The sequence below is a fragment of the Amia ocellicauda genome, chromosome 20 (genome assembly GCF_036373705.1).
Source record: "Amia ocellicauda isolate fAmiCal2 chromosome 20, fAmiCal2.hap1, whole genome shotgun sequence".
Lineage (NCBI taxonomy): Eukaryota > Metazoa > Chordata > Actinopteri > Amiiformes > Amiidae > Amia > Amia ocellicauda.
In genome coordinates, this window is record NC_089869.1 from 11,960,624 (window position 1) to 11,977,072 (window position 16,449).

General features: G+C 38.1%; 1 protein-coding gene across 2 annotated transcripts in view; it reads right to left on the reverse strand.

The window, feature by feature from the left end:
• mypn (myopalladin) overlaps positions 1-6,873 on the reverse strand; it is a 55,783-nt gene extending 48,910 nt beyond the window's left edge. For both annotated transcript variants that reach the window (XM_066692865.1, XM_066692864.1), the window contains exons 1-2: positions 6,685-6,873; positions 3,048-4,010 (exon numbers count right to left, since the gene is read on the reverse strand). In XM_066692865.1, the coding sequence (XP_066548962.1) occupies positions 3,048-4,009 (962 nt within the window). In that variant the 5' untranslated portion in view covers position 4,010; positions 6,685-6,873. The remainder of the gene's footprint in view (positions 1-3,047; positions 4,011-6,684) is intronic.
• Positions 6,874-16,449: the final 9,576 nt, after the last annotated feature.

Sequence of the window (16,449 nt, forward strand, 5' to 3'; positions counted from 1 at the left end):
AATAACTTTATTTCACATATGGCCACAAATCCTAATGTTCTGTGTACAATTTTGTCAATGTATCAATATTATTAAGCAAATGTATTCATCAAAATACAGGTCTCCTCTGCTATTTGGGTTTCTTTGTAACTGCTTTATTCGAAAGCAATTTGAATGCCAACAATAAAGTTTTAAAGTTAATAAACCGTTTAAGCCAGTGGTTCTCAATCCTGATCCTGGGGACCCCATGCCCTGCTGATTTATGTTCTAGCTGAGCTCTCAATTACTTAATTACTAGTAGGGTACTTAATTGAACACTAATTTAACTAATCATCTGCCTAATCTGAGATCTTAAATTATTTTAAACAGTTGTAGGGTTCACGTTAAGTATTAAACTGTAGATGGAACTTGAAGTCTTGAAATATACACAATTTAAAAAGTTAAATTAAGCAAATTAGTTCAATTGAGGGTTCAATTAAGTAATTGAGTGGTTGGAACGAAAACCACCAGGGCATGGGGTCCCCAGGACCAGGATTGAGAACCAGTGGTTTAAGCAGTTATTTTATTGGAATAATTTGATATTGTGCACAAATCAATTATATAACTAAGAAACAAATTACTCCTTTAAGAAATAAGGAATTGATCATTGTACCACTATTCACAAGAGAGACCAGGTTGAGCATTGTGTCAGGTTTCAGCATGGCATCAATGTAGTTAGGAAGATTTGGACTGGGGTTGGGGTTGTGTGTAAAATGCCCGGGCTGATTAACACATTAAATAGTTGAAAAAGTCTTTGGCACACTGGAGTAATGTTACGCTCCGGAACTGCTGAATACGCCTAGTCTTGTTATTTATTTATTGTTATTTAAGTCTAAATGAGATATGCTACACTTAAAGATTTAAATGCCAAATAGTCAGTCCTGCAAGATTGACATATTATTATGAAGCACTCTTTCAAGAACTGGGAATTCCATTTTCTGTAGGATATTTTTAATTACATCTGTGTAGATATATCATCAATTTTTCTAGGAGATTTTAAAATTGTGTATGCATAAACCATCAAATTAGCAACATGGTACGCGGTTCAGGTATACACAAATGGTCTGAATAGCAAGACACACAACACCAGTAGTCCCTTTGGCCACCACAGTCACCAGACCTTAGTCCCATTGGAGGGTAGCTCATTAATATAAACCTTCAAAAACCCTGAGGTTGGACTGCTGGAGTAAAAGGGACTGGTATGACCAAATATACATATTTATAGAGGAAACACATTCACTGCCTCTGTTCTTAGGTTTGATAGGTACATATACCTTATGCCTGGCTTTACTCTAAATAAACTAACATGTCCTCTTTACAAATAAGCTACAGAAATACAACCCAGTATTATACTATACCATACTACAAAACAAGAGTGGATGGCATTTGACAATGTGGATTCATGTTGTGTCCCTCCTAAAAACAGCATGGACGCTCTAACCAAAATCAGTAATTGTTCAATTTTTAATTCAGGTGAAATAGGGGTGAACATATTCCAAACTGAGATAAAGGGGGAAAATGCCATCTCACAGGTATAACAGAAGCCCATCATTTCTCATACATCTTATCCTACTAAAATATAGCACTGACATTTGAATGCTGTAAAATTACTCTGACACCCAAACCCTAAAAATAAAGTGCCTCTTGCCCGTTTTATTCAATTTAGAGATCTTAAAATCTCTTTTGTCTTAAATAGTCTCTATGTTAAACCTTAAAAAGTATGTATTTGTCTTTTTATTGATTTCCTCATTATAAAATTAGATTATTAAAATTAAAGACTTATTACATTAGCAGTTTTGCGGTTGCACTCTCAGTTTCAGGAAAGAAGAATGTTCTAGGTATGTTTTAAACATACCTATTTAATCAATGTCTCTTTAGTTTAATCTGGTCATGTTTTATGACCAACGTTTCAAAGCTGTGTATCTCAAAGCTGCAGCTGGTTTCAAAGATAGACGTGTGGGTCCCAGCCAACCAGCTATTTGCTTTGATATTAACACAATAGTAGTATTAATCTTGGTGAAACAATAGCAAAGCAAACTAAAGGGCACCATTTTCTAATGAGATTAATGTTTTTATGGTGTTTACTTGGACGTTATTTATTTTTTCAAGGTGTCTGCCATTATCTGTTTCCTCAATACTTTGCTAGAGATTATAAGAGAATGTTTCATTTGAATTCAAAGCACATTCAAGGAGGTTTCAAAGTACAGAATAACTAGCACTACAAAATCACTTTAAAATCGTTTAAAATGCAATTTACAAATTGTCAAAGCAGTGGTCAAGACACAGCATGACACAACATTTTAAGTGTCAGTGAGAAACAAGAAACCCTACTCAGTCCAGTGTTATTTAACATGCATTGTTATATTCACAGCAAGCTTTTTCAAAATGAGAGTGACAGATCAAACACACTTTGATAAAAAGGCTAGTATACGAATAAGGAGAGTACGATTCAATTAATTAGAAGTAGTAAGGAATATAAACACATTACCTCCAAAGGATTTTTTCCATATTATTACACTACACAAATTTACAGTTCTCCTTTGCAAAAGAGAAATTCCAACAGCAGACATGATTACATTTCACACACACAAACACACAAACAAAAATAATGTATAGGCTTGGATCAAATGTCGGGCATACGAGCCAGCTTGGTCAACACAATGGCATCTGTACAAGATAAAGGGCACCTTTCTGGTCACCTTCTCTATAAAGTTTAGTTATACATATTTATGAGTCGAACTGTATTAATGCGCATAGGTACTATAACTGAGTAAGACAGACAGACAGAGCTATCAATGGTCATTTGGCTAAAGCCAGAACACATAAGCAATTCTGAAAGAAAATGCACTTAAAAATTAATTATTCTTTCCCTTAGAAATGTGTACAGAACCACACAGTAAATAACCAGCAGCACATAAGCAACAACCTATCAAGAAAAGGTGAAACCAATGTTAACAAACAAATCATTAGGACACTGCCACTAGAATTAACTTGAGTGCTGTTAGAGGTTTAAAAGCTCTCCCTCTTACCTGACTTCAGGGATTGGAAATCCTCTCACTATACAATCCAGCTGCACCTTGCTGCCCTCTGGCACTTCTCTGCTCTTGAGTTTTTGAATGAACTGTGGGGGTTCCCCAATTGGCTCCTCTGTTTGGTAGGACATTGATGTAGATTCAACCCCACAGCTCTCTGACAATCCACTGTCAGGCTCTTCTTCTTCTGCTGTTGTCTCCTGTTGATAAGTGTCAGATTCCACAAAGTAAGGATCATTTTGTGTGTCTAGTTGGCCAGCTAAAGGAGCTATAGGTCTTTCCCTGTCATCTGTGCTGTATGGTAAAACTGAGCCATCAAGCTGGGTTTTGGCCTGATATCTGCTTCTGTGTGTTTTGCATGACCTGGGTCTAATTCGCTTTGAGCTATTGGCCTTAAACAGAGAAGACAATTCTTCAATGAAATCAGCAGCCTTGTTCAGGAATTCCTTCTTATTGTGGGTATCGGTTCCATAGGGAGTATTCCTTACTTGTTTTCTAATATCTTGTGGCGTTTCCTTGGGGCTCCTGTTGCTCTTGATGACATTCTCTTGACGGAAACTTTGAAATGATTGCCTATCTGTTGGCTGTGCAATGGCTGCTGGAATCTGCTTGGTAGGGTTGGCCGTAAAGGGACTGTTTAGCTCAGGGCCTGCATAGTTTAAATTATTTGACTTTTCCTCCGCATTCTCCTCCTGTGCACCTTGGCCGATGGCTTGTCGAGCAAGATTTACACTTTTGTCCAACTCTTCCTGGCTTAAAAAGGCTGACAAATCTGAAAATTCATCCTGTCCCACTAACTCCTCTGACTTGCCCGTGATAGTTCCATAGAATGGGTGGATCGAAGTGGCCTCTGATCGACTCACTTCACTGTGCCTCTGATGGATTCTAGATTCGGCCAAGTAGCTCTCTCTTAAAAGCTGAGATATTGACGTGGAAGCTTCCAAGTTGTTGTCTTGCATCCTGGAGGAATTACAAAGATATCATTATTTTTATGGGTTGATTTAAAATAATTGAATTATGTGAAAAGCTTCTTAGTAACTCTGTAAATACCTGCTTTAGAAATAGAGCATCTGATTCTGAACTGAAACATTTCATCAGTTTTATAGCTGGCATAGCTTAAGCAGACAATAGGCCAATGTACTGTATGCATTTAAGTATCAATCTCTATATCTCTCTCTATAGACCTCTTCAACTTTCTTATCCCAACCTAAATTACATTTTATGTTAGTATGTTTGGAACCACTTTTTTAATTTTACTTTATTAGTAAAGAAATAGAGAAGGGTCTTTAACCTGTTTGGTTTGGAGCTCGTAATATCAGGGCCCGTATTCATAAAGCGTCTGAGAGTGATAAATCGGTCCTAAGTGCCTGACATATCTGAGAGTGACATCGATTTGCTCCTACTTTTACTCTTAGAAGTAAAAGCTATTCATAAAGATTCTTTAGAATTAAAAGTACTTCTAAATCGACCAATATTTTGGAGACCTCACAAGGTCCCCTAAACTAGTTAGGAGTTAGGAGATGGCAACAATGAGAAGACAACTGAGCGCACCTTCCGTGAAAGGAAAGGTGTTACAGCAATGTGAAGATGAAGGGTTACTGAGATGATATAGATTGGACAGAAATTGAATATTCTCTGAATATGTTGACTTTAATTTGTATTTTATTCAATACAGAAAAGGTGTCTGACATTGTGAATAGGTTTAAAACCCTTCATGAATATACCCCAGCATTTCCTACTGGACTATTTCCTATGTACAACTGAAGGATAAATAGTTTTAAATTTAAGATGTTTCATGTATATCTTTTTATTGTGATTATGAATGTGGAAATAATCCAGCATTTTAATGCCATGTAGCACCTTAACGTCCACTTAATGAAGGAATGAGGGGTAAACACTTATTATTTTGTGTCAAATATTCATACAGTTGTCCTTTCTCTTCTGCTTGTCTACATATGATTTAGCTTTTTCTGTTTTGGCAAAATTAAGTAAATACTTAATTCTAACGTATTCTAACCTAAACATTCTAACCTAATCCTATTCCCAGCTAAATGTAGGTGTAAGACACTTTATGACTAACTTCTACCTCCTACTATGAGCGAGGAGTAATTTTACTCCTAAACTAACTTTTAGTATGATTCCTAAGAGTAATTCTAATGTTTTATGCATATGGGCACTGGTCATATTCCCATACAACATGGACCAATTGTGGATTATATGGCCCAAGCATTACACTATGGGTATTTTGGTTATTTACAATATAACTCAGATCTTTTTGTAACACTTTAGTTTAAGTTTCACATATCGTAGTTTACTAATGTGTAATAACCAAGCTATTACACCAAATAATTAACTTATTTTGGGTCTATATTTGAAAACAATGGAACTAATATAACATAATTAAAAGCATAAGTAGAGGTCAGTGTGACTTATTTAATACTATTTGGTATATAGTGAATTATAAAGAATTTATAAATGGAATTTGTATACCCTAATATTTTCTTTGATCTTATACATGCTAGAAACATTGCCAGGTACCTTCAGCATTTTAATAAGCCACCGAAACCTTTCGTTGCAGTTTTACACATACAGTGTGTGAGTCACTTCTATTAAAGATAATAGTGACAGAGATCCCCATGGAGGATAAAGCTAGTGACCTTCTATATGAAGAAATCACGAGCTGGCATTTGGATCCCATCAGGACTAGAGCTTATGTGTTTTTCATGTACAGAAAGTTAAACTTTCAAAGCTCTAGTTTCTTTGAGACTAAGGTATATAACTTGATACTTAAATTACTGTTATGTTTTTTGTCAAAGTTACTTAAAATACAATATGTACTACTGTATAATGAAATATATTTGGTAAAAGTGCAATCTTTTAAAGTAGGATTGGTATTTTGATGAGAAAATTGCAACTTTTAGTTTTCCCCCCCACCAGCTTTTAAAGAGATTTGCTTGTGTTTGTCACTGAAAGCAGCAATGGGATAGGGTACACAGATGCTACTGACACTCAAACCTTTGCAATTAAGAAAGCTGGCATTGCCCTTCCAGCAGACCTGTTACTGCAGCTGTTGTGTACATTAAGCCTGAGCACACAGCCTCCTTCAGCCCCGAGCTCGAAACTAATTATAGTGTGGGGTGTCATTTTACTTGACAAAAAGAAGATAAAATAATAAAAAAAACAGTCTTCCATGTCATGTGTGGGCATACAGAGGTTACATAGTAAAATCAAACAAATCTAGCTACGCTTATTAATACTTTAAAAAGCTTCATGCCAGTTAAAGCAGCTTGGGGGGCAGGGGGATGGGGGAATACCCCACAGGTCACATTTCACCTTTGTTACTAGGCAGGAATAGTTTGACTCAGTTTGACTTCAGAGTGCTGGTTAGACTCTGAATAAACTAAGCACAACTGTTTCGCTTTCACTGCCAAGCCAGTCAAATAGGATAATCTCAGCTTGAAACCAAGCATATAACGTATGCAAGCTTTTGGACAGCAGCATCTATTGTGGCTCGATGAATAAAAGGCAATATAATACTAATAATATAGAATTTGTAATCTTTCAGTGCCACCTTCCTGACCTTAATCACCTCCCAAAAAGCAAAAGCTGTGAACAATGTTAACAGGACGTTTACCTTCTGATTAACCCAGAAGTAGCCGTCCAGTTCTGGGAATCCTCAAGCTGGAACTGAGGTAATGGTGAGGTCCTCCAGGGCCAAGAGGAATAAGCAGGAAATTAGCAGCAGCCCAGGTTTCCTTTTTTTCACTGGGAGTTAACCCTGAAGTTGTGGGGAAGATGGCAGCAAGAAGCTTGGGCAACCTGTCACCAGTAAAAGCAACAACATTTGTCGGCTTGCTGGGTCCCAGGTTATTTTTGGGCAGCGTGGACCATGTGTCTGGGAAGCATTCCACCTCATTGGGCAGGAGCGCTTTCTGCAAAGGGATCCCTGCACCAGAGCAGCACCTATGGCAATCTGTCAACCTCATCTTTAACAGCTCCTACAGAATTCACCCATGCAGATACTCAAGAGACCTCTGCTGAAGCATCCAAAGAGGTTGAACCGAGTAAGCAGCACAGATCAAATTATCCCAGTCATGCAGCATCACTATATACTTCATATCCATGGCAAGATGGTCCTTCATTGATAGTTTTTGATCGATTTGTTGAATTTCCACATGCTTTGTTTTCAATCCAGTGGGGACAGTCAACAAGAACTCTCTTGGAAAGAATTGTGCCTAAGATTTACACGGATTTGATCAAGAAGACCTGACACTCCCTGTGACTTTTTATTCCATGCTTTGAATGCAAAAAGGCAGAGAAGATGTCTACATTTAATGCTAGGATTTTATCTTTCTGATGGAAAAAGAATAATGATAAAAAACACCTTCAAACCATGTTGATATAGCTTGAATTTGTGTATGTAATATAATGTCTTCATTTTAAATATAAATATGAATATTGTTTTAATTGTTTTACTTTCACCAAAAGGATTATGGCTAATTGATTTTAGCCACATTAATTAAACTGTTCTGAGACAAAATGTAAAAAGGAACACATACACTATTTACTGTTTATAAAATATCCAATAATACAAATGGACAAGGGTTTTAACCATGTCTTATGTTTCTCAATCTATAATAATGTTGTCTTTCATTTCATGAAACTACACCATATCAAGTATAGTAAACTAGCCAGTGCAATTACCATTTACTGTGGGAAGAAGGTGAATCTGAAATGTGAAATTCATTTTGAAGTGTGTCTCTCCCTCATAAAGCAGGTGTGGGATAAAAATAGAACTGCTGTTTTTCAGCCAAGTGTCAGCTGCTATCACTGTGAAAATATAAATATTCTTCGGTCAGCTCAAAGTAAATTGTTTATTCTATATCAGATGTAGTTTTAACAGATGGTACGTTGAGGATCTGAAATGGTCTGCCTCAGATATGTCCTCACAATCGCATTAGCAATCTATATTTGCGTATTCTGAGTTCACGATTGGCATGACGCTGTGAAGCAAACGTAAATAGATCTGAAGTCAAAACATCTGCATGCAATGACGTCCACAAAACCTTTACACCCAACCAGCATCCAGCTTAATAACTCCTGATGTCCCTTCTGCCAAGATATCTGGCAAATGTAAACGGTGCAATCATCCCATCATGCCCTCAAACTGTCCCCTTTTTGGGGCTTTATTCCTTCTCCGAGCAAGCAATTCCTCAGAGTGGGTAGAGTAAATACGTGGAAATACTTGTCATTTTCCAAAACTAATGCAAATTGAAAATTAAATTGAAGTAATTTGTAATCTGGCCTAGTCATAATGTAGTTTGAAGAAAACCATTGTGTAATAAAGACAACTTCTGAAGATGCCTAACTTGAAATATTACATTGCATGGAATAGTAAGCCTGTGTAATTAAATGACTGTCATCCATTACACAACTTCATTTTAATGTTTTTGTTATATATAGTTAATAGCCTTAAAAGGAGTTATATCTGTTGCTCTTTCTGGTATATAAAAAATGGATGGCTGAAAGATCTAGGCATACATTTTCAATAAATGCAGATACACTGAACCTGGAGATTTTCATTCTTGGAACAGGATAAATTACAGAGTGCTGACCACCTTTTCTGATTGTCAAAAAGTTAAAAGATAGACCATTAGATAGACTACAAGAAAAGTAGAATTTGGCTTAACTATTCTGGGAGACACTTGAATATTTCTTCAAGGGAGAACTGACATACTTATGTTAAAATATACAATAATATTTTACCGGGTGCTAAAGAAGACACAAGGCTCGTGTTAATCCAACAATCAATCAAATGATGATAGAGATCCAAACATGTACTGCCACAAGAAGTGAAAGCCATATGTACCTCCTGAATGTGAACAAGTTTTCCAAGAACTCTCTGCTCCATCTGTGACACTAAGCAGTTCCCCTGCTGTTCAGGATATGCCTACTTATGTAATGTTTCCAAGATACTGTACTTGTTTGGTGTGCCTTTTTCTTAGTTATCTACAGCTCTCATCTGGGATGGCAATTGCTAATGAATCACACATAAGTTAACGTCCCCCAAGTATCAGTTCATGTTTACACCAGCTCCCACCTGAACTGAATCCAAAAACAGTTTATTTCTAGTTGTGGGCAGAGTAAAGGAGAGCAGCTGTTTTCCCAAGATAAATTGTCACTGCACAGAAACCTTATTTGTAGCCTTGATATGCAGGTGAGGCGGGGGGATACATGAATCAATGAGGTGAAGTTCCTTCATATGTTATATTTGTAGGCAATGTTTGAAAGTTGTGTGCACTCACAATGCCAAAATAAAAGACAAAACAAAAACAAGAACTTACTCGGCATGACGTATATATCACAATTTGCTAACACATAAGAAGATGCCACTACATTTTGTCTAACACTTTAAAACCTAAAACAAAACGGTGGTTAGGAGTCAGCCAGAGATCTGTTTAAAAGGGGAGGGCATTTGTTTTATAGACTTTGGTATTCCTGGTCATCCTGACTGTTTTTGCTATTATAATATTTGATATTATCTTCAAGCACTAGACAAGTTAATGGTCTGTTATTGCTGACGATGGGAAGTAAATGAATAAGTTCAGTGCGGCATCTAGTGGCCACATACAGTCACAGCAGGACAAAAACAGCACTGTCCTGTCAGACTGAGACATTTTTAATCAGTCTAAGTCTTATTGAAAGTAAGAAAATATAACTGATCAAAGGGGAGTGGCGTCACCTTCAGCGGTACAGTGATCCTGTCATCATTCTGGACATTGAGTTGGAGTTTTTGAACCCACAGGAAAGGCGGCCACATGCAGGTCAACTACTCCCACTTCCAGCACCAGCCTGAAACATAATTTTTCATGTTAAAAATCCAATACTGACACAATAAGCCATTGCATGACAGGCACAGTAAAAATTCCTCAACACTGGCAATCCTGATTATTACCCTTATCCAGGGTGACTTACAATTGTTACAACATATCACATTATTCTTACAGTCATACCCATTTATACACCTGGGCATTTACTGGAGCAATTTAGGTGGCAATGCCCCCCCTATTAATTCCTATTAAAAGTCGAGTTGTATGTGGTGAAGTTACAGGTGCATGCACTTTATAAGCCTAAGAGCATATAAATAAAAAAATGGCACATTGGAAACTAAAAAAAACATATAGCACTCAGTGGAAACTTCATGAATCCCTGGGTGTCAGTGCAATGCCACATCTTCCAGTATGACTCAAGTCATTAACAGTTGAATAAGTTCTCTTCAGGCTTACTACATAGTCAAAGTAAAATCTAAATCACCTAGTCTTGGTTTGTAGTCCAGAGCTAACAAAAGGACATTAAATAAACAGCTGGTACGTGTGTGTACATTATATTGTTTACTTTTTATTCTAATGGAATCACTAAATGTGACATAACTGCATCGTTACAATCTATACTATTCACTACTGTACAATCAATTTGAACTGTAGAACTATATATATTACACCATCATCCCCATCAGCCCATATCGATCCACTGCAGGATGAAGGCCTCCCCAAGATGTTTCCACTTACTTCTATCTACAGCTTCACTTTTCCATCACGCCTGCACAACGTATGATTTCATCTTCCCATCTTGTATGTGCTCGACTTCTAGGTCTTTATTTCCTGGTATCCATTCAATAGCTTCCTTTGTCCATCTTTGATTAGTTCTTCTTGCTATGTGTCCGGCCCATTGCCATTTCAACATTTTCACTCTTTCAATTATGTCATTCTTTTTTCCTATCTCTTCTTGTTATTCTATCCATACATCTTTCCATCCATGCTTTCTCTTGAAGAGATTTTGTGAAAAAATGTTTTCTGAAAATTCAACTAATCTATCACTTGAGATGGATAACTAAATGTGCTGCTCTGTCAGAAGGGCTGTCAAATTAAATTATTTTATTCTTCAGTCTCCTGTGTATAATAAATCTAATACCAGTTGTGAGACCATTTTCTGTGCCATGATCAAGTAAAATATGTCCACTCTTCAGTTCAATTAATTATTTTCCTATAATGTCCCATTTAATTTGACTGAGTTCCCCTTCAAATTCTCCAAGTGTTGTTTCACTAGAGAAAGAAAACAACAGCAGCCTGTCTGAACCTGGTTATTGTTACCACCCTCTGCGTCCATGTTCTCCTGACCGTTGCCTTGGTCAGTAGCAATCTAGCTGTCGGGGACTGAGGGCTGTTTATTTGTTTCAACATCATGGGGGTTCATTAGCCATTACTCACCATGTTTGCCAGATGGGTTGGTGAGAAATTCTTTAGATAGATTTGCTAATCGGTTGTTTAACATCTCTTCAATAAAAAAAGTGTAATTTTCATAAATGTATTCGATTAAGTAAGTGGAAGTCTGAAACAGGAAATAAAAGTACTTTATCAAAATTGAAAATATTTTCTCTCTGTACTATAACACTGTATTATCTTACTCTTTTAACCCTCCTGTTATCCTCAAATTTACTAACATCTTTTATCCTTGGGGTCAATTTGACCCCAGCAATTTAAACCTACAGAATATGATTTTTACCCAAGTTTATGTATCAGGTACTTGATGCTTCTTTGTTGTCTACCTAAATAGCCCCTTTAAATAAACATAAATAAACCCCCAACCCCCGCCCACCGCAATACATCCAGAATACCTATTGGGTGACTATGGACAAATATGCAAATCACCATAAAATCTGACTGATTGACCTAAAATTGGAAAGAAAGATCTTTTTGGTGTTTTAATGGCTTTATATTATTTCTAAGTATAGGTTTTTGTAATTTTTAATATTTGGAAAGAAGAAAAATTTAGTAACATGTATTATGTTCAGAGTAAATTTGATGCATAGCTGTACTGTGCGTCACATGCTGCACATATTTTGATTCCATATTTGTCCGGTTTGCTTGGTATGTACTGTCTGAAGGGACAGCACCCACGAAATGCAACCAGACATCCATCCACAGTGACGTGAGGGCCTGAATTGTAAAGAAAGGGTAATTGCTGAACTTAATTGTCCCATACATCCCATATTGCTGCGAGTTTGTCACGCTCCCGTCGGTCCTGCCTTGTTTCTCTGTCATCAAAGCGTATGACACAGGAGAAAACACGGAATGTCTTTAGAGACATGGTGGCTGGAAATATTGCCCTTCCAGTGTCAGCACTCCAAAGGCTTGCTGTTGCTTCTCCTTTTGACTTGTATACTCCTGCCAAAATGAGCAACCCAATGTAGGCTTGCAAGTGGGTCACATCCAAGTCTTTCCAACTGTCCCCATACACGCCTCCCCTATAAATTTGTCATCTCAAGTGTATCCTTTTCGATTGGTGGTGTTACAAAGAGCTCAAATGCTGATTTTATGTCTTGGACATGGCCCACAAGCGTCTGGTGGGGCCTGGAACCATTTTGATGACATCAGCAGCACTAATTGTAAACTAACCCTGTCGTTCAAGTGGGGAGAGGGACCATAATAACCATAATAAATAATGTGTGCTGGTGGTTGAGACAACAGGAGGGTCAACACAAAGAGTCTCATTCTCATCAGAGGAGGATGTCTCATAATCAGGGTCCTCATCAACATTATCCTATGTCTCTTTCACTGTCATAGAACTGTGACAAAACCTCATTGACAGAAAACCTTAGAGGTAATTTTCAATTGAGAGAGAGCATAAAGAGAGAGCCCACCGAGCACCAAGAGAAATGGTTTAGAAGGCTGCTGTGCAAGTTTCTTTTTTACTCCTCCCCTGTGTTGGGGGAACTATCAATGTCCTTGTGGGAATTATGTTACCCCTCGCCCATGTCGTGTGAACTATCAGTGGTTCTCACAATACTACAGGTATGGCTATGTTAGGTTAGGTTAGGGCCCTAAAGCAAAGGGAAGTTTTTTGAAGATTCTAAAATTGCATGTTATAGTGACCTCAATATCTTCCAAAACAACCAAAACAAACGTGTGTAAAATTTTGATATTTCTTGTATGTTTTATACAGCTAAAACAGCCTGGGGTCAAATTGACCCCAAAGAACACTGATGCTACAAAATGTGTACAGGACACTGAAAACATATCATGATGTTAATTTTATGTTTACCCCGTTGTCCCCATTAAATTAGGAAAAGTCAAAGCAAACAAAATGATGCTAATCATGTATTTAGAGATGTTAAACATCGAATCGGGTCACATTGACCCCAAAGATAATAGGAGGGTTAAGTATAATTGTATAAAGTCATCAGTCAAACAAATTAATTCATAAATATGAACAGGGTTTGAGATCAATAATTGTCACCGTGGCTTGTTGTCAACAAGGATCCTCACCTGAAACTTCCTCCACAGTGAGAGAGGATGGAGGGCAGCAGAGACCAGTGACAGTAGAGGAGAGAAATAAAATGTATGGAGGGGAGATACAGGGAAAGAGAACTTTAGTACAGAGGAGTCACACACTAAGATGAAATGAAGGGGAAAGTAAGAAAAAGGTCAAGAGTTCATGGTGGTGAGCACTGTCATCCTTTGAGGAAGACTCTCCTTCCAGCTCTCAACACTCAACCACTGACAGTGAGGAGACGGACAGTGACCTTCCTCTCCAATTATGAGGCTGCCCAAGAACAGGTTAGAGAGGACAGATGATGCTCACATTTGTATTAGCTCCTAATTTTATTGAAAAGTAAATAACTGTGGATGTATTCAGGCACTATTCTGATACAAGAAATTACCATCACATTTTATTAGTTAAAAATATGGATACTAATTTAATTATTTAAACATGTCCTTATTTTAACAGTTGTATCCATTAGCTATAGAAATCAAACAAAAAGAAAAACATACATACATACAAATACAAAAATGGTTTATGAAATAAATTGTGGTTTATCAAATGTGAGAATGTGCTAAAAAAAATAATTAAGTTTCTCTCTTATTTTTATTCATTATTGCATTCTTTTTTATTATTTCAGGCAGAAGTAAAACACATCCCAATAAAGAATGTGGATTGGCATAAAGTTTTAAAGTATGTACATATTGATGTTTTACTTACCAGTAGAGATTTCAAATGGTGTTTCCCATTGAAAGGTGGGATATTTTCTTTAATCTGATGTCAGTTTAACACTGCAGAATGGGAAGAATACCAAACACCTCTCCTGCCACACTGATGATCAGATAAAAACCAGAAATACTTTTGTATAGTAAAATGGGACAGTGTGTGTTTGAGGCTGAGAGAAAGCAGACACCTCTCTGTCTTGCACAGAATGATTTATGTGCTTTTCTTCATACAAAAAGATTCAAATGTATTAATTCAAATGTACACATTTTGCAGCTGTTCAGAAGATTTTCAATAGTGGTTTTCTAAAATGTTTTCTAAAACATCTGAAATGTTTGTATGCAGACTGTGGGGGCATGTTCAGTAAAAGTTCCTATGGAGCTGCTCCTGATGCAGATGGTTGTGGTTGATACAACATCCTGTGCCAGAGAGATCCAACTGCTGGACTGGTTTGAGATGCCTGATGAGTACCTGCTGGTCCTGGAGCAACCTGAGTCACGCAAGGACCTGTTCAGCTTTGCTCAGCACCAAAGAGGCCTGGAGGAGGCTGAGGCCAGGAGGTTCATACAGCAGCTGGTAAAGATCTTGCAGCACTGACATGAGAAAGGAGTCCTGCACCGAGAAATCAAAGCAGAGAACATCCTGGTGCAGCTGGACACTGGCAACCTCAAACTCATTGACTTTGGCTGTGGCTGCATTCTTCATGACTTCATGACTTAAAACAGCACCTACTTGATATATCTGGAAAATAGATCCACAGAAGTCTAAATATTGATATTAAACTAAAGTGTTTGTGGCAAATGATTTCTTGTGTCTGCAGGCACAGTTCGGTACAAGCCTCCAGAGTGGATCCGGTATTCTGGGTACGAAGGGTCCCAGCCACCATCTGGTCCTTGGGAATTTTCCTCTACAAAATGACCTGTAGAGAATTTCCTTTACAACAGAAGAGGAGATCGTAAATGGTGTGATGCACTTCCCAGCAGATGTTTCCATGGGTAAGGCAAGAGACCTTCACATCACCTGAAATGCTTCACTCATCCAAGGAACCCAACCCATTCCCTCCTTTTCTCACCCACAGATTGCCAGGACCTGATTCGTGACTGCCTGGCCCACTGACCAGAGGACCACCCATCCTTGGAGCAGATTCTGCTCCATCCCTGGATGCGGTGAACTGGTCTGAGTGGTGGAAGGTATGTACAATAAAAAACAATGCCTCCAGTGTGAACCAGCATGTTTAAGCTTTGCATGCCTATGAATGTAAACCAACAACTGTTGTATCTCTATAAAGCATGTCAAAAGGAAACGCCTGCTTTTACATGATTACCCATTTCTCAATCTGGGTGTCAGAAAACAGATAATTTGTATTCCTCTGCATGCTAAATGTATTACAACACCTTCACCAGTCATGCCTCATTCAGCTACAAACCCTGTCTTGGTTTCTCTCTTTCTGTAGGTTTGCCTGAGTGCCACACTGCTTGTTCACAGATTTTGGCTCAGTCCCCACTATTGAAGACCTTGGACTGACAATGTCATGTCAGAAACTGAGAAGCTATATTCCTGCCCATATTCTCAATTTCAATGCTGCTAGGCCTACAACACCAGGGATAAATACTACAATGCCCACAAGCCCAGTTACTTAACTGGAAGTTGACTGTCAGCTGACCTCCTCAGGTGGTCACCTGACCCACAACAAGGAACAGGTTGCTCAGGGCCTGCCAGTATAAACAGAGGACCCACACACTAGTGGACATGGACAAGGAGGCAAGGCAAGGCAAGGCGAGGCGAGAGAATACCTGTCTTTTGACCTGTTTTGAATTATGAACCCCCTGTGGTATAGACCCTGCACTGGCTGACGACACTTCCCCTGGTCATTGGACTTTTGCTGTTCCCTCAACTATGAACTCTCCTTCTGTATTTGTTTGGTGAACTGGTCTGTGGCTTAGCTTACCAGACATAGAGAGGCACTGGAAGAAAGTGTAGATGGATGCAGATGTTTGCTTTTGTTTCTGTGAATGCTCTTTGTCGCAAAGCCCTCTGTCTACAATAAAGCCAGCCAAAGAGCTGTTGTACCTTGAACTCGGAGTCTGCGAGTCTCTGTGCTTCAACCCCTGCCTACATCTCGCCTGTACCACACCCAACCCCCCAGTGTCACAATACACTATAAACATAAGCACTATTTTAGCAATGATATGTGTATCAGTGTAAAGTGTTTCTAGAAGCAATTGACCAACATTGAAGATCATTTAAGACATGTCTCACATTTTGTGTAACACTTTAAAACAATGTGGTGTGATTCCTCAAGAATTCAGATTAATACCACAGGATTAACACATCAATACCTCATGCACATCATCTA